Genomic DNA, 18,225 nt, shown 5'->3' on the forward strand with positions numbered 1-18,225 from the left:
TTGGACTAGATGGCCTATTGGTCTGATCCATCAAGGTTCTTCTTATGTTCTTTACAGGTGCTGCAGGACATCTCTATCACCTGAAGACTGGTTTAATCCCAGATTTCCGGTCACCGCTTGAAGGCTGGCAACCTTAAAGGTAAAGGTATCCCCTGTGCAAGCACCGAGTCATGTCTGACCCTTGGGGTGATACCTTCTAGCGTTTTCTTGTCAGACTCAATACAGGGTGGTTTGCCATTCCCTTTACCAACCTCAGCAGGATGGAAGGTTGAGTTAACCTTGAGCCGGCTGCTGGGACCGAACTCCCAGCCTCATGGTCAGAGCTTCAGACAGCATGTTGGCTGCATTACCACCCTGCACCCAAAGAGGCTCTTCTGGCAACCTTAGAGGTAAAGAAATCAATAATCCTGTCCATCTCGTTTGCTAAAATGAGCGATATGAGAGAAAACACTACCTTTCTGGGATAGACAATCCTCACAGACTTATTTTACTGCTTCTATTATATTAATCGATTGACAGATTCTAAAGGAGTTGGTTTCGCCAGGTAAATTAATGAGTAGAGCCACTCTTAAGAGAAGTCAATCATTTCTTTAATTTCATTCTTCCCCGTTCTAGCTTAACTTTATAGGAAAAAGTTATTGATCGGTTAGCCTCATTAATAATTTTTTTTGAGAAACCACAAATTCCTTAGAGTTTTCAGGGTGAGCTATAGAACTGATTGTTCCTTTTATTCAGTAAATTATTGCCTGGGGGTGTATTGGTATTTCTCTTTTTCATTCGTGATACATGTGTTGGTAGGCAGCAGTGATCACAGCAGCCTGAACTTTGTGCTTTAGTGTTGATAAGAGCGTCTGGAATTTCAGGTGATTCCTAGAGCTGCTTTTCCTCATTTCTGGGTCACTCTAGGAATCGACAGGAACTCTATAGTAATAACTTTACTATATTCCAATTCCAATTCCGATTGTGGTAACCTGGGTAATGAAAACAGCAGCGGGAGAAAGTTGCTCCTACCTGTGTTACTATCCAGGGCAACCCCAAGGATTGGAACAATTTCCCCTCCCTCTGGTGCTCTCATGGGTCCACCGAGTTCAAGAGGAGTCACCGTTCCTGTCAGCGGATTCAGGTATGTCCCCCCCAAGGATAGCTTCTGGCCAGTCTGGGGGTGAAGGGTAACTGCAAGAATCGGCACCTCGATCTCCGTTGTGGGGTCTTGCATGAAGCCTCCCAGCTTAAAAATTTTCTCCGGCTGAAGAACTGGAAGGTTACTCTTGACAGGTAATCCAGTCCTGGGAGAAATAGGGTAGGGCACAAAGGGGAACACGGGGACTTCCAAGCGATGGAGCTCACCTAAACAGAGAGACCAACGACCACAGGCGATTTGAGAGGGAAATCCAGCAAACGGACCTTTCTAGCAACAGGTGAGAAGGAACGGAAGCAGCAAAGTTTCCTTCCCTCCTTGTCCCCAGGCAGAAAAAGCCACTCATGGCCCATGGGACGTCTCCCCAGCACCAAAGCAACTCCCAGTGGAAGGCAGATCACATGCTCTGGTCAAGCATTCCGCCCATACCTAACCAAACCCCTGTACAAGGGCAATCATCTATGGAGCAGTCAGCAACCGTATCCAAGCATGGCTCTTACCGGATGTGTAATCAGCCACAGAGATCAGCTTGGAGTTGGCAGGACTGTAGCCAACGTTCCCAGCGATTGGGAGCATCTTCCCAGTGTCCGGATGCAGGAAGTGATCCGATGATACAGGCATCAGGGACTGGTTGGCCAGCAGCATGACCGCATCCGGGGTGGGCATTATTAATCCACTGGTAGCATCCTGGTATACAACGTCATGGGCCTTCACTGACCCGCCGGGTCCTGAGACCAGCAAGGGAAAGAAAAAGCAAGCTGACGCAGTGTCTGAAACATTAAGCCCTTATTATATGTTAACAGCTGGGCTGCAAACCTGCTCTTCTACTGTGACTTTGTTTTTACTCTCCTGTTACTGGACCATCAGAAAAGCTGGCTGATCACGGTCTAAGACAGGTTGCTGGATGAGGGAGCCACAGGACTGATCCAGCAGGGCTCTCCTTATGTCCTTGCCAGGGGCAATATTAATGACAATAGTACCTACTTTCCCTCCTTAGGGAATGAATACCCCAGTTTTCAGTTCATTTACCTATGAGCTCTTCCTTGGGAAGCAGCCTAGTCCTCTCTTTGTTAACCAGCTGCGCACCAAGTCCTTCTCCCAGAACTCCCCACGCCATGAGCCGCTGGCATTCCTCTCGGACAGCACTGGACATCCGGCTGCTCACAGCATCTATGAGGCTTAATAGCCTGAAAACAGAAGGAAAGAAAGGCCTGTTGAGGCAGGAAATTGCATCTGTCCGTATACGTGATGAGTGGCTTCCGTTAGTGATTCTCTTACTCTAATTCTTTTTTTTTTGGCCCAAACAGTTTTAATTTCTACAAGTTATGGCTTAAAGTTAAATCTTAGAGATGCTATTGGGACATGTGAGTTGAGTACGCTCACCCACATCCATCTCCCAAGACCTGCTTTGAAGGAGTCCTGCTGGGCAACAGGCATCAAAGTGGGAGGGGAAAGTAACAGCAAGGAGAGACTGGGTGGTAGATCATCTGGAGTAAGACTGCTAAGATCTGGCTTCTAATCCCCACACTGCCGTGAAAATGCAAGGGAAGCAGAAGGCTTTAACAGATAAGCACTTTAAGGTCTGGGTATTTTAATGAAGACGTTTGTGACCCCCATTTTCTCTTCATTGGGAATGGCCACTATCGCCTTCAAAAGCATGCCATAAATTCTGTTGCATTGCATCAGAAGGGGGGGGGGCCTTCACGAATGGAGGTGCACACCCAGGTTATGCCAAAATCAAGGTCTAAAGCAGCGGTAGTCAAACTGCGGCCCCCCAGATGTCCATGGACTACAATTCCCAGGAGCCCCTGCCAGCGAATGCTGGAGGGTCGCAGTTTGACTACCCCTGGTCTAAAGCACAGCAAGACTTCAGGGTGGGCCCTCACCTCTGATGGTCTGGTCCTTCTGACCCAGAGGACTGCCCATCTTCGGAAGCCAGAGCATCTGTGAGCATCTCCATTAGTCTCGCTGCCTCCCGCAGGGAGGAATGGAAGGTCACCCAGTGCTCTTCCTGGCCCTTGAGGTCCTGGGTCAGCAGTCGGTGCTGTCGGGTCACGCTCTCCTCGTATTCTGCTGCCAGCCTCCTTCGGCGCAGGATCTCCGCCTCTGCCTGGTAGTGACAGGAGACACGGATGGGATCGACACACACAACCAGTTCCCAAGTCCTGCCTACTTGGCACCTTCATGGTGCCATTGGGACCTTGGAATTTTGGGACCCAGTTTTGGAAACTGCATTAAAAGCTCATGGAAATTCGTGATGGTAGACCCCTCAAGAAATTCACTTTGCAAACCGTGGTTCAGTTCATGCCCGTCCCTGTCTGGGACATCTCCAGCTCCCACTTGGAAGAGGTTCATGGCAGAGGCAAGATTTGAACCTGTGTTCCCTTGGACCATAGCTCAGCCCTTTGGCCACTATGCCCTTTGCCATTCTCCACATAACCACATGGGAGATCTTGGTGTTCTGCTACAAGAAGCAGCCTTCTTTCGGGAGGGAAATTTGTACAAATGAACAGCGCAGGCGGTGTGGTGTGCAGTCCCCTTTTTCCTCCACATTCAACTGCTCTGTTTCAGTGGGGGAAACAATGCAGGAGCTCAAAAGCTTTAGGCCAAGGCCTTCAATCCACCAGTTTTCTACCTCCTCTTTTGCTTTGGCGTAGTTCCCCATTACAGCTTTGTCCCCAGGGTCTGCTGTGTCTGGGATGCACATCCTTGCTACCCACAGCTCTCGGAGGGAGGCCGTTTCATCCAGAACCTTGTGGTACAAGATTTTCAGCTGCGGAGGAAACAAAAGTGCAGAAAACGAGGGTTTTATGATTGCAGGTGTGGATTCAGTACTGAAATATACGCTGTTAGGTTGCAGTATGGAGAGACACCATGGGTCCAGCAGTGGTCAGATGATGCAGGGAGCCAAACACCTCCCACCCAGTTGTCCCAAACTGCTAATTCTGGCCTGGCTCTTTGCTCTGAGCAACTTCTAGATCAGGGGTAGTTAAACTGCGGCCCTCCAGATGTCCGTGGACTACAATTCCCAGGAGCCCCTGCCAGCATTTGCTGGCAGGGGCTCCTGGGAATTGTAGTTCACGGACATCTGGAGGGCCGCAGTTTGACTACCCCTGTTCTAGATGGTGCACCCTGGGTAGGTCACTCCTGAGCCATCTGCTTATCTACCCAACTAATTGGCTGAGAACTCTTGAAGGACAATTGCAAGAGAGCAGTTTCTCCCCTTCAGCCCTTTTACAGTTAGGATTTCAGAAAGCCAAAACAATCAAACAAACGACCCTCCCCAACTTTCTAAATAAGTTTAATACTTTCCCAAATGAGTCTAATTCTGAGTAATGGTGCAGGTAGAAGGTGGCAGCCCAATAAGGTTCTTCAAGGTAAGAGATGTTCAGAGGTGGCCTGCCCTTGACCTTGCCTGGCTCTGCATAGCAATTCTTCACTATATGACTTCCGGGGGGGGGGGGGGTCTCCCATCCAAGTACTAAGCAGGGTCAACCCTGTTTCCTTTCTGAGATCTGGTGAGATCAGGCTTGCCCAGGCTAGCAAGGTCAGGGCATAACTGATAACTGAGAGAGAAAAAACGAAATTGTTACCTCTTCTTTAAATTGGCTCAGTTTGGCTGTGACTGCCAGAGACTGCGTGAGAAGGATCTCAAAGAAGATGTTGGTGTTGAAGGAATCCAAGTCGATCTGTTCCTCGGAGTTCCACATCTCGCACTTACCTAGGCAGAGAACTACCGTGAACGCACAAGTCCAAGGACGTGTCATCCATCATGCACTTCCCTCGTTACAAAACTCTTAGATCCCGCTTACTAAGCATGGAGATGCCTGGCAGTTAGGATCAGCATGAATGAATTCAGCCGTAGCCACAATAGCAACAGCCACAATAATGATAAGATAAGCAAGAAAGCCGGAGGAAGGGGAGGGCTACCCCAGAGAAGAAAGTCAGAAGCACAGTGACGTGGCGTTAAGTCTCACGGGAACGAGTCGTAAAGCCAATTACAAGAAGCCGAGGATGAGGCACAGCAAAAGTCAAAAGTCAGCCAAAGGGTCAGAGATGAACCAAGTCAGGGGTCCCCAACAAGGTGCCTGTGGGCACCCTAGCACCCACTGACATCTTTCCCTTGAGAAAGGGGACAGTGCAAAGTGGAGCTTTTGCCTAGCAGGCTTCTGATGGGCTATGAAGACTAAAAGGCATCCTGTTAAACAGAGCTTTGGCCTGAAATTTTGAACAGGTGGGATTATACTGGACCTTGCTCCCTGATATTTTTTGGTTGCTCCACCTCCTGTGGCAACCATCTCATGATGGGACCCACTGCCCTGTGACATAATTCCAAAGGCACCCCCAGGCTCAAAAAGGGGTGTCTGTGGAGGGGGGGGGGCTGATCTAAACAGAAGTGGACCATGAAGGTGGCAAATAGAATTTCGGACGCATCTTGCAAGCAGAATTTTCCAGTGAAAGCATTCACTGAAACTGATTCAATGAGAACCACCAACTTTTCCAGCTGCTTCCTATTTCCCTATGTATTCAGACCTCTTTTCTCCAACTGGTTGGAACTCTCCTCCAGGCTGTTCTTTTTCTGTGCCCCAGGGTGATATTTCTTCACGGCAATGACCATGGATCCATGGGAGGAATATTTGTCTAGATTATATTTCTGCTGCAACTTTCGGAATCGAGGACAGGGGCTTCCGCTGCGGGGCCAGCTGAGGACTTGGCAAAGGAGCTGCAAGAACCACGGCAAAAGCGCATGAGGAAGGCGAAGCACCACCAGATCCCAAGAGGAACATTGACACGGTTATAACGCGCACCCATTGCTAGGTTGGTGGTGGTGGGGGACGGGAATTAACTCACAATTAGTAGCAGGCAGACAATCAGAAGGAGGAGGAGTCCAATGATTATCCCGCCAATGACTGGCCAATCCGTTTTCAGGGTGAGATCTGGGATCTTTGCAATCCCAACTTGTATGACGTACCGCGGAGTCGTTGGGAAGAAGGGCCCCTCTTCGGAGCACTGCCCGCCATACGGCAGAACTCGGATGTACTTTGTGGAATAAACAGAGGCACAGAGAAAGCAGACTGGAGGTCATGCAACCAACCTCAAAGAGCAGCCATTGGGGGCTAAAAGTTTTAGGAAGGCCAACTGCCTTGGACTGGCGTCTGCTGGCAAAAAAGGGATCATGCAAGATCCATCAGGCAGCTGATATTTACTGAGCAGAGGTACAATTCACAGGTCTGTACGTGGCACCCCTCAGTAACAGAATAAGACGAGGTGAGCTATGGTTACTTATTTTCTAATGGCTAGATTGAAATCCAGAGTCACCTTAGAGACCAATGAGGTCTTAGGAGTGTGAGCTTTTGAGAGTCAAATCTCCATCCGATCTTGACAAAGAGAGCTTGGATTGAATTGCTGAAGGCTTTCGTAACTGGAGTCCACTGCTGGTTGTGAGTTTTCCGGGCTGTGGGTCTGTTAGTTTTAGTCCCTGGTGGTTCACCAGTAACTATGGCTGGCATCTTCAGAGGTAGGACATGGCAGGATGGGAATCTCTCCATGCCAAGTGTACACTTGCCATGTCCTACCCCTGAAGATGGCAAGCACAGTTATTGGTGAAAATGTCAGGGACTAAAACAACCAGACCCTGGCCACACAGCCCAGAAATCCCCCAGCCACCAGAACTTTGATTCTAGAAAGCTTATAGACCAGATGCTGCAGATACAAACAATGCTTTCTCTAGTTCCCCCCTGATTAATGGAGCAGTTCACACCCTGAATATATGTTCTGAAATCTTAAACTGGGCAATGGGCCAGATTGCAGCTGAGCGTGGCTTCCTGTGTTAATGAGCAGAGCTTGGAGAGAAACCTGGTTGCACACAAGAGACTATGACACCCTACTGAAAACTCTCCACTCTTAGCAATGTCAACAACGCACACCATTGCCCTAAAACAAACCATTCTCTTGTGCTGGTTGCTGCTGAGCCTGAAGACAAAAGTTCCTGGATCATGAAACTGGTAAAAGAAAAGGAGGGCGTTGCGGGAACCAGGGGCCAACTTGGCTTCCTCTGCGAGGCTGCGGAATCTTCCCCAGTCAAACTCGCTGTTCGTGTTGTACAGGTTGTTGCTAGAAACAGACACAAGGCAAATGCTGGTAGTCCGGAACAAGGAACTGACTGCTGCCTCGCGTGCACTTCCAGGGAGATGGCAAAGCCGACATTCTGCCAGATTAGATCCCTTGGAGAAAATGGCGGTTTTGGAGGGTAGACTCCATAGCATTATACAACACCGAGATCCCTTCCCTCCCCACCCCACCCCAAATCCCACCCCCTCCCAGCTCCAGCCACATAGTCTCCAAGAATTTCCCAACCCAGAGCTTGCAACCCTAGCCATAATTCATACAGAGGGCTTTTCCACATTGTCATTTTCATGGCTTGCTTGTTCCTTTGGCTGTGGATTTTTTTCCCTGTTCTTTGCACCCTCTAGTGGTCAATTTGATATCATACCTCTATGTCCGGCATATCTCCCTGCAGATCTAAACTACAAGTAATATTGAATCAACCCAGCCTTCCTTATTTCCTAAGGTAATAATAATAATAATAATAATAATAATAATAATAATAATAATAATAATAATAATAATAATAAGCCTGAGAATCTTGTTTTTTTCTCATCATCATAAGAAATAATGGAGATTGGATGGAGACAGCCTCTTTGGGTACCTGTAGAACTAGACCCTCTGGTCATTTTGCAACTTGGGGGTTATTTTGTGGAGAGGTTCCTGTAACTATGATGACATTTTTGTGCCTCTACCTCAATCCCCCCCCCCACCCCGGAGCATGCAAATACAAAAAAAGGGGAACTTTCTTCCCCTTCTTTTTTCCTTTAAAGTTTAAACAGTCATGTGCTTGAATTGCTGAATCATGTTGAATCATGATTTGGTGATTCAAGCAAGAGTGATTCATACTCTGTCCCTCCCAATGGGGACCCGAAGCAGTGGACATCATTCTCCTGCCCCCATTTTATCCTCACAATAACCCTGTGAGATAGGCTAAACTCTTAAACTAGGCCAAAGTCACCCCGCAAGATTTCACAGCTGAGTGGAAATCCAAAACAGGACTTCTCAGATCCTACCCATGACACCATGCTGGCTCTCTTAAATGTATGTCGACCCAAATGGTACATTTTTTGTGGCTAGCCCAGCAAAGTTCTACCGGGTTCAGAACTGATACCTACACATCATAAACAGGATAATGTTCCTTAGAAACAATGAACAAGATCATGTCATGGATTTTGAGGCATGTGGTTGGGTTGAGGATGCCAGAAAACATCATTTTCAGTGTTGAATTGGACGGCTGCATTTGTGCCTTGTAAAGTCTAGAATCTTCTCTGTCGGATTTACCTACAAAAAACAAAACTTCAGTGAAATAAGTTGTGAGCAGGACCTCCTTTATATGCAAACAGCATGTGCAGTTATTTCTTACGGTTTTGCCATTTTGTTCAAGAGGGCATACCTGAGGAAGCTGCAGATCTCTGGAGCACGTTTTGGGAGGCCGACATGCTGTGGTTTAAGGCAAGGAAAGAGAATAGCAGCTCTGGTTCAGGACTGTATATTCCCATGAACCCATTTCCTAAAAAGAAACGTAAAAAGGAATTGGTTGTGGCCTTGGTCTCATAACAAACTTGCTTTTTTCTTAGCTAGTTGTATCCTCAAATTTGACCTCTGGAGCTAAAGGGAGAACCAAAGAACAATTCTCAGCTGATTACTTAGCACATTTCCAGCACTTTGTTGGGATGCCAGCCTCCAGGTGGGACCTGGGGAACCCCTGGAATTATAGCTCATCCCCAGGGGAAAGTGATCGGTTCCCCTGGAGAAAAGATCTTCAGGGACCAGCTGGGGATTGGCAACCCTGTCTCCAAAAGCTGCTTCAGTGACGTGCTTCAACATCTGCACAAATTTCGAATCACCAAACAGAACCCCTACTTGACCCTGCTCAACTAAAAACAGTTGATGGGCATCAGGAATTAGAGAAAGAATAATCTAGGGAGAATATAGACCTTCTTCCTTACCATTTGTTTTAACGACATATACAGGGTGGACGTCTTGATTCTTCTCTGAAGCACAGCCGTCATGAGCGTGGAAATCCAGCACTTGTGGAGAAGTTGTAATCTCTTCTAAAAATATCTCAACCTAAAAAGAGATCGGAAGGGAAGTGCTGGGACGCTGCTTTCACATGTCCAAGTGTGCGCGTGTGGATGATGGTTACAGTGGATGAGCGATACGGCTGTGAGTGTCCTGCATAGTGCAGGTCCCTTCTAACTCCGTGATTTTATGCATGGGGTGGAGAGGGGATTCGTCGGGCAGAATGCTCCCATATGAAAGCAAAATCATAGAACAGGCCGTCTTTTCCTATTTCATTTTCTGCCTGCAAGGAAATTCTTTTTTGTATTAATTCAGTCCAGTTAGCCCCTGAAGTGCTCCAGTCCAGACTCTTCCCAGGCTCCACCACGGACCACTGGGAATTTCCCAACCCAAATCTGGCGGCTCAGCTTGACACGCTAACCCACCCTGCCCTGCTTAAGTGGACCCCCATTTGCTCACTGCCCCCCTTGCCTTCCTACCTGGCTCCCATTTTTGTACGTCACGGACAGTCGGGGAGCCTCTTGGTCACAGACCAATTGCAGGAGGCCTCCTTGTCGCCATCGGCACTGCGGGTTGCACACATGATCGAGGTTGTCACTTTGACAAAGGCAGAGGCCGAGGACTTTATCGTAACCCTGGTAGTCTTTGGGGAGAGTGCAGACCTAGAAGGAGAAGGAGAGTTGTTTTTTATACCCCACCTCTCTTCTTTACAAAGTTCTTTCTCTTCTCAGTAAAGCTATTTATTTTTAAGCAGCTGGTACTCTGCACATCCTTTGCATACTGAAAGTCTGCCAACAGAGGAAAAGCGGGATAAAAAGGGTTTCAAATAAAAACACGGCAGCTGGTGTGTCTCTCACAGTACCTTTTCCGAACAGTAGCGAATCCACTCTTCCTTGGTCAAGCACTGGCCCTCTTGGTTCCGGATAGTCTCGTCTCTACAGATGGGGAAGGTCCGCTTGACGCAGTCCAGCCTCCTGTCTCCTGAAGGGCTTTTATGCCCAGGGGCGCAGGGGCACTGAGCATCGCTAGGCTATCACGAGGGAAGAACATGTCTCTGTCAAGAATTTCTAGGCAGTCCAGTCCCACTTCTCTGAACTTCTTCTGAGCAAGCATTTTCAGCATGTTTGGCTGATCTATCCAAAAATATTTTCATGAAAACCACAACCTGGTTTACATTGGGGGCCCACTGCTACATGTGTTCCCGCTAGGGCAGTGGCTGGACAGATCCTTCTCCTTCTCCTGGGTGCTTCAGGCTGATCCTGCATTGAGCAGGGGGTGGGACTAGATGGCCTTCATGGGTCCTTCCCACTCTAGGATTCTAGCTTGCAGGTGTGTAGGGAGACATGATCATGTGAAGCTGCCTTCTGCTGAGATCTTGGTCCTTCAATGTCATCATCATCTACTCAGACTGGCAGCTGCTCTACAGAGTCTCAGGCCAAGGTCTCTCCCATCCCCTCCTACCTGGTCCTTTTAACAGGAGATGCCAGGGACAGAACCTGGGACCTTCTGCATGGCAAGCTGATGCTCTGCCAGAGCCATGGCCCTTCCCCAAAGACATGTGTGAACACATGAAGCTGCTTTACCCTAAATCAGACTCTATCAGGGTCAGTACTACTCAGACTGCCGACAGCTCTCCAGGGTCTGAGGCAGATATTGAAAAATCCTGTTGGAGTAAATTAATTGAAAGCAAACTTCGGAGCATGGCTTGCATTATTTCCTGAACTCTGCCAACATCTGCATCTCCTGCTGCCTAGACCTTTTCGTTGGAGGAGCCAGGAATTGAAGCTGAGATCTTGTGCACGCCAAGTAGAGGCTCTGCCACCGAGCCACGGCCCCTTCTAGGCTGCATCAGCCATGAATCAAAGAGATGAGTCCCATACCTGAAACACCCGGCCTTGTCGAAGGCAGGCACATGTTTTCTGGCCTTCTTTGGGTTGCGCGGCCTCTGAGCCACACGGGTAGCAAGCGGCTTGCCCACGTTTAGCGTTAAAGAAGTGCACCGGGCAAGGTGCACAGGAGTGTGAGGGGGTGCCTTCGGCAGGCCGGAACGTGCCTTCTGGACACAGAAGCGGGGGTGAGTCTCTGTCCGGACAGGAGAAACCTTTGGAAGAGACCAAAACAACTGAATGGAAACCAGAATAAAGCTGCATTGAGTGCAACATGAATTCATGTCAGAGCAGAATTGACTGTTTGCAACAGTGCTGATTTCCCTTTGAAATTTCAAGACCAACATTTCAGAGATTTAACTTGGATTTAAAGAGCCAGTGTGGTATAAAGGCTAGAGGGCTGGACAAGAAACTAGGAGACCAAAGTTCAAATTCTGCCTCTGTCAGGGAAACTTGCTGGGCGATCTTGGGCCAGTCACAAACTCTCATCCTAATCTACCGCACAGGGTTGTTGTGAAGATAAAATGGGTGTGAAGTACGTAAGCCTCACTGAGTTCACACTATGGAGAAAAGTGGGGTATAAATCGAGTGAATAAGTATTTTGAATATGAAATTTAACCCCCCCAGTTTCACAATATGAATCCTTTAAACTTACTGGCCTCTCTAAATGGTTTTGAGGTTTTGCAGGCATCGAATATGCAAGCCTAAAAGTTGGCAAATATTGTTAGGTATTAACCACCATTGCATGTCAGCTAGGGTTGCCAACTCTGGGTCAGGAAATGCCTGGAAATTTTTAGGGGGAGAGGGAATGGAGTCTGAGGAGGACAGGTTTTGGGGAGGGGAGAAACTTCAGTGGCATATAAAGACACAGTCCACCTTCCAAAACGGCCACTTTCTCCATGCGGAGCGGTCTCTGTTGCCCCAATATCAGTTGTAACAGAAAGAGGTCTTTAGCCACCAACTGGAGCCTGGAAGCCCCAAGCTGAGCCAAACATCAGCTGCTGAAATCAAATACCATCAGCATCAAACACGGCTATGAAATATTTGCTGAAAGTCTGGAGACCCTTTTAGTACCCAGAGGATTTCTGGAGAACGTCTGAATTAGAAACTGGGAGGGGAGAAGAAAAGAGCCAGAGTCCAGGAGCACCTTAAAGAATAACAAAATTTGAGACAGGGGAGGCGCTTTCATGAGCCACGCTCACCTTTTCAACTCTGTATCTTTTAAGTCATGTGCAGACTCTGTTCCAAATATAAAAGTTACAAGAAATATATTACATTGCAGCCAAGGAAGGTGATTGTTTTAAAATGACCCAAGGCATGGATTTTTCAATCCATCTACCAATGATTCATCTGAAGAAAAGTTCAGTGACCACCACAGAGAGTGCCAAGACACAAAGGGAATCAAAAGGACAGCACCCTTTGCCAACTTTTGCGTACCTGCTGGACAGGTCGATAGGTTTTGCCTCCCCTTCTCGCAGTGCAGCCCCCTTTTGCAGTCTTCTGGATAGCTGGTGGATGAAGAAGCCATGAAAATGGCCAGAATCCAGGGAATTTGGGACATCTTCCTGCAGCTCAAAGTATCTCGCCCTTTAGATGCTGCTAGACCCCTTGGAAGTATCAGCCTTTGAATATTTCATGGGCCAAGAGCGAAAGCGGAACTGGATCGCATTTCGCAGGCGGTCGGGTAACATGAGTGAACGGTGGAAGAATATCCAAATATTATCATTTGAGGGCATCCAGCAATACTGATGGGTGGGAGATTCAAGGCAGACAAAGGAAAATATTTATTTATACCAAGAGTGATCAAAATGTGGCATTCACTGCCAGAGGATGAAGTGATGGCCACAGGCACAGACATCTCTCAAAGGGTATTAGATAGATTCATGGAAGAGAGGTCTGCCAATGGTTACTAGACACTTCAGTGACTAAAGGGAACCTCCATGTCCAGACGCAGTCAACCTCTGAATCCTGGTGCCAGCAGGCAGCATCAAGGGAAGGACTCAGCTTCTGTGTTAGTCCTCCAGAGGAAATGGTTGGTCACTATGTGGGACAGGAGGCTGGACTAGATGGACCACAGTTCTGATCCAGCAGGGAAGGCCTCAGTCTCTATGCCCAGCATGGTGCAGTGCTTAAAGGTAGGTGGACTCTTATCTGGAGAACTACTCCCCACTCCTCCACATGCAGCCAACTAGGCGACCTTGGGCTAGTCACAGATCACAGTTCTCTTTGAGCTGTTCTTGCAGAACAGTTCTTTTAGAGCTCTCTGTTGTGGGGAGAGGAAGGGAAAGGTGTTTATAAGCTGCTTTGGGCTCCTTTCACTACTGAAAGGTGGGATAAAAAAACAGCTCTTTTTCTTCTTCTGTTGTTGACTCTCCAGGGGGACTGTGTGAGATAGGATGCTGGACTAGATGGACCCTCGCTGGTCTGATCCAGCAAGGCTCTTCTGAGGTTCTTAAGAATGAAGAAGCAGATTGGGGGGAGATCTGGGGAGAACTCTTACACCCTCAGCAGCTGTATAAAAGCAGATGGTTGAAGAGAGCGATGGGAAAGGGTCCCTCTGACGTACTAATGAAGTATTTTAAATCTATTTTACATCATCAGCCTTTGTCCTCTCAAAAAGGCTTCCTGTGACTGGTGCAGCTCTTTATTTTCGTGGCTTTTCCTAGCCCGGTGCTTCTACACTTGCTGGAATTCGGACCTCGTTGTGAAGAAAACAGCCAGACCGTCTCTCACAGGGGAAGCATTTGCAGTTTATGGCCTGTCTTAAACGGAGGTTGTGATTTCTGACTCCTGGCTGGGGAACGGATTCATTTGCTGGCCCTGCAAAAGCCAAGCCGGCCTTCAGAACCATCACAGTGGTATCAATCCAGTCCAGGTGACCTGCTAGTCTTCTCCTACTTTCCCCCAATAGGGGGCAGCCTTGCTTCTTCCACGGAGCATTTTGGGGCAAACAGAGCTCTTTCTAACCAAATCAGGGGTAGTCAAACTGCGGCCCTCCAGATGTGGACATCTGGAGGGCTGCAGTTTGACTACCCCTGAACCAAATCCTTCTGCCACTTCTGGGGCAGTGGGAAGTTGGAAACCCACATGTGCATCACATTTTAAGGCAAGAATGATGACAGTTTGGCTGGACTAGAAAGAAATTTCTACTTTCACAGCGTGGAGGTGAGCCGGCCTGCTGAGGAAGAGCACGCATGCGCAGAAAGAGTTGCAATCCAGGAAAAGAGACTTGTACCATAAGACCCTGACCTGGATAGGCCAGGTAAGCCCCATCCCAGGAGGTCTCAGAAGCTAAGCAAGGTCGACCCTGGCCAGTATTTGGATGGGAGACCTCCAAGGATTCGGGGGGTAGTTCCTCCAAACCACCTTCAGACATTCTTTGCCTGCCTGCCAAACAATCTGTAGATGTCCTGGCCACACAACATGCACCAGTGTGGTGTCGTGGTTAAAAGTGGCAGCTTCCAACCTGGTGAGCCTCCTCTACATGCAGCCAGCTGGGTGACTTGGAGCTAGTCTCAGTCCTGTTAGAGCTGTTCCCACAGAGCAGTTCTGTGAGGGCTCTCTCAGCTTCATGTCCCTCGCAGTTGTGGGGAGAGGAAGGGAAAGCAATTGTAAGCCACTTGGAGACTCCTCCAGGCAGTGAAAAGCGGGGCATAAAAACCAACTCTTCTTCTAAATATCTAAATAAACAGATAAATAAGTACTGTAATCCTCTTAAATGGAGTGGAAATGAAGTTATGTGGGCCAGGATTCTGGCCTTCCCTGTGCAGAAGACATAGATATCTCCATCTGTGGTTGGAGGCAGAATTACGTGGAACATGACAAATATTTACCAGGCTTGCCAATTACCTGGTTGGGTCTGGAGCTGGCCTGGGAGTACAACTGCCCTGCAGATGACAGGGACCAACTCTCCTGGGGAAAATGGCTGCTTTGGACGGCAGAGAAGAGGGCATTATATCCAGTTGAGAAGACTCCTCTAGGTCTCCCAGCCTCCAGGTAGTGGCTGGAGACCCCCTGGGATTAGAACTGACCTCCATGTGACAGAGATCAGGCCCTTGGGGGGGGGAATGGCCACTTGGAAGGTGGTCTCTGCAGCATTCTACCTGGCTGAAGTCCTTCCCCTCCCTAACCTCCTGTCCTCCCCACTCTTTGTCCCTCAAATTTCCAGGAACTTCCAACCCAGATCTGGCAGATATATGCAGCACTGCTGGCTTGCAGCTTGAATAGCAGGCAGACACTTGGGGCACATGGGCTAAATTCCTTAATTTTGCAGGTCGGTGACGAGCCAAGAGGTGACAACCTTCTCTTTGCCCTGACAGGTTCCCCATCTCTTGGCTTGTCAAGGTACCCTCTTGCTAGGGCTCCATGTGACATTAGGATGCTTCTTCCAAAGAAGTTGTGATGGCTGCACACAGGGGTTTGTGTGTGCTATGATAAGATTTACTTTCCTGGCTAGTTCTGAAGCACTCTGTTGCCTAAGAAGCATCATCCAGCCAGAGGGAAACTTGTGCCTGGAGGATGAAAATGGGGGCGGGGAAGAGAAAAGCCAAAGGAGAATGTTTTGGTAGAAGCAGCAAAGAAGCGACTTCTCATCTCATTAAAGCCTTTGGTACTTCTATTTCCTGCAGGTATTTGTTGCGTACACCAATACCTCTGGGCAATTCTTACTGGGATGGAAAGATAAGATATAATTGTGTTAAAATCTATTCAATAGGTGATGCTAGTTACCACACGCAGTTACTAACAAACACACGGAGTCTCTTATTCCTCAGAACTATCGCACCCACTGCAAAACAAATAACTCATTCAGCCGTGTTGACTGAAGCCTTTCTGCTGACAGCCTGAAATTGCTGAGAACTGGGCTTTATGTGAAATGTTTGTGCGTTTGTGTAACCAAGTTTCTAGCCCTCAGGTCAGGCTTTCTCAACCAGGGTTTCATGAAATTAATTGTTGAAAATTTATTGGGTGATATGACCATTTATCAGGGGTAGTCAAACTGCGGCCCTCCAAATGTCCATGGACTACAATTCCCATGAGCCCCCAAATTGCCAAGGATCTCCAAAAAATGTCCCCACTTGGAGCTATATCCCTGCCTGGTTTGTATATCCCACTTTTGTATGTCTCAGCAGACACCCTGTGAGGCAGGTGGGGCTGAGAGCTCTGAGAGAACTGAGACTGGCCTAAGGTCACCCAGCAGGCTGCAGCTGGAGGAAGAGGAGGGAATCGAACCCAGGTCTCCAGATTAGAGGCCATGGCTCTTAACTAGTACACTAACCTGGCTCTCCAACCTGGGGCTCACACCAACCTGTTAGGTTTTTGTGAGGCCTGAGAGTGGAGGAAAGGACGTTCTCTTAAACAATAGCAAACATGGTTCACATAGGCCTGGGCAGGGATACACACATCTTAACCTTTGGGCTGTTCTCTTTATTGATCTTTCTATAATTGCTTTTCCAAAGAAGCATTGTGGTGCCCTGGAAAGATATATTTACTTGCTAATTAAAAGGGAAGTTTTATTGGCACTGAAATCCTGATTGTGCTGCTGGGAATTTATACAGCTATTAAAAAAAATTGTATGTAAGGAATCCGCAGGACTTTGTGTCCCAAGCAGGAGGCAAGGAAGAGGGAGAAACTCCCAGGAATAGCTGCAAGAAACGCTGCAATTATACCTGGGGGTTAGCCCCCACTGGGGTGGACCATGCCAAATCTGAGCGATGGGGGCAGACATGACAATGCAGAGGATTTTTGCAAACATAGAAGAGCCCCTAGATTTGTTGAACATCTTCCAAACAACAGGAACAATACACCCCACCAACAACAAGGACAAACTCTGTAAGTGAAAGAAACTGGCTGGCGACAACATCTGTGTTTTCTATCATGGCATGTGGACCCCATCTACTACCAGGACTTTGGCAATGCAACACGGAATTAAAATGAATAAACTTTTACGATTGCCCCCATGTGATAAGATAGAAAGGCTTAAGGTTTAAAGCCAAAGAGCATTAGAAAGGAAAGGGAAAGGACAAACAGGGAAAATAGAAGCACATGACCTATTCATGAAGATGCATTTAGGTTAACTTCCAAAAAGGTTCACTCACTGCAGCTCCCAGCCCAGGCGAGAGAGAGAAGAGGAGAGGTCCTTTATAAGGCAAGCAAGGGCCAGCCAGGCTCAGCCATTCGCTCCAGGAGGGATGATCTTCAATATCAGTGGTAGTCAACCTGTGGTCCTCCAGATGTTCATGGACTACAATTCCCATGAGCCCCTGCCAGCAAACGCTGGCAGGGGCTCATGGGAATTGAAGTCCATGAACATCTGGAGGACCACAGGTTGACTACCCCAGTTCTATATCATCTGTAGATTAGCTGCAATTCTGGGAGGCCTCCAGGCCCCACCTGGAGGCTGGCAACCTAATCCCGCCAATCTTATGCTCAACCCAGCATTGTTGTTGCAGCACAAAGGGCTTGTTGTGCCTCAGATGGGACTTTTTAGGGGACATCAATGACCAGGAGATGAGAAGGAAGCAACCTTTTGCAGGTCCCCTATGAGGAGAAGAGCAGGGTCTCAATGAAACGAGTAAAGTAATCAATACGCAGTTGGGCTCTGCATCTGCTAAAGAAGGCTCAGTGCCTTCTTCTTGGTGCTAATGAGCATTATGCACGCTCCGGAGTGCATTGGGTTATGCTCTGAGACTTCAAGCCTCAGCACGTCTTAATCGGCCTGACCTGCCAGGTTCCAAAAAAAAAACCCCTTATCTGCTGTTCCATCGCAAGTGGAGGCATTTGCAGATGACTCATCCCCCTGCAAAGGTTCTTACATGGCCATGTGACGTATGCACACCTGGAGGAGATGGGGTTAATGGGCCTTTCTTTTTGAAAACCCAGACGCCAAGATCCCTCCCTCAGGCGCCACCCTCAAAGATCCTGGCATTTCCCAGCCAGTAGTTGTCAACCCTAATAAGGCCTGTGCAGAAGGCCTCCCCCCTCCCCCCCATAGAGGCTGCAGGAAAGAGGCAAGTGGAGATGCACACCACCTCTCCTCCGTATCCTGAAAGGGAGGCTGCCATGTGGAAAGGT

General features: G+C 48.2%; 1 protein-coding gene across 1 annotated transcript in view; it reads right to left on the reverse strand.

Annotated features, from left to right (window-relative positions):
• Positions 1-12,682, reverse strand: part of LOC143822002 (uncharacterized) — a 38,036-nt gene extending 25,354 nt beyond the window's left edge. The window contains exons 1-15 of the mRNA XM_077306583.1: positions 12,592-12,682; positions 11,149-11,369; positions 10,131-10,298; positions 9,748-9,930; positions 9,196-9,316; positions 8,362-8,527; positions 7,084-7,252; positions 5,990-6,178; positions 5,672-5,861; positions 4,732-4,859; positions 3,774-3,911; positions 3,025-3,248; positions 2,168-2,325; positions 1,639-1,866; positions 1,012-1,347 (exon numbers count right to left, since the gene is read on the reverse strand). Coding sequence (XP_077162698.1) covers positions 1,012-1,347; positions 1,639-1,866; positions 2,168-2,325; positions 3,025-3,248; positions 3,774-3,911; positions 4,732-4,859; positions 5,672-5,861; positions 5,990-6,178; positions 7,084-7,252; positions 8,362-8,527; positions 9,196-9,316; positions 9,748-9,930; positions 10,131-10,298; positions 11,149-11,369; positions 12,592-12,682 — 2,710 coding nt within the window. The remainder of the gene's footprint in view (positions 1-1,011; positions 1,348-1,638; positions 1,867-2,167; positions 2,326-3,024; positions 3,249-3,773; positions 3,912-4,731; positions 4,860-5,671; positions 5,862-5,989; positions 6,179-7,083; positions 7,253-8,361; positions 8,528-9,195; positions 9,317-9,747; positions 9,931-10,130; positions 10,299-11,148; positions 11,370-12,591) is intronic.
• Positions 12,683-18,225: the final 5,543 nt, after the last annotated feature.

Source organism: Paroedura picta, chromosome 12, assembly GCF_049243985.1.
Source record: "Paroedura picta isolate Pp20150507F chromosome 12, Ppicta_v3.0, whole genome shotgun sequence".
In the NCBI taxonomy this organism is placed as follows: Eukaryota; Metazoa; Chordata; class Lepidosauria; order Squamata; family Gekkonidae; genus Paroedura; species Paroedura picta.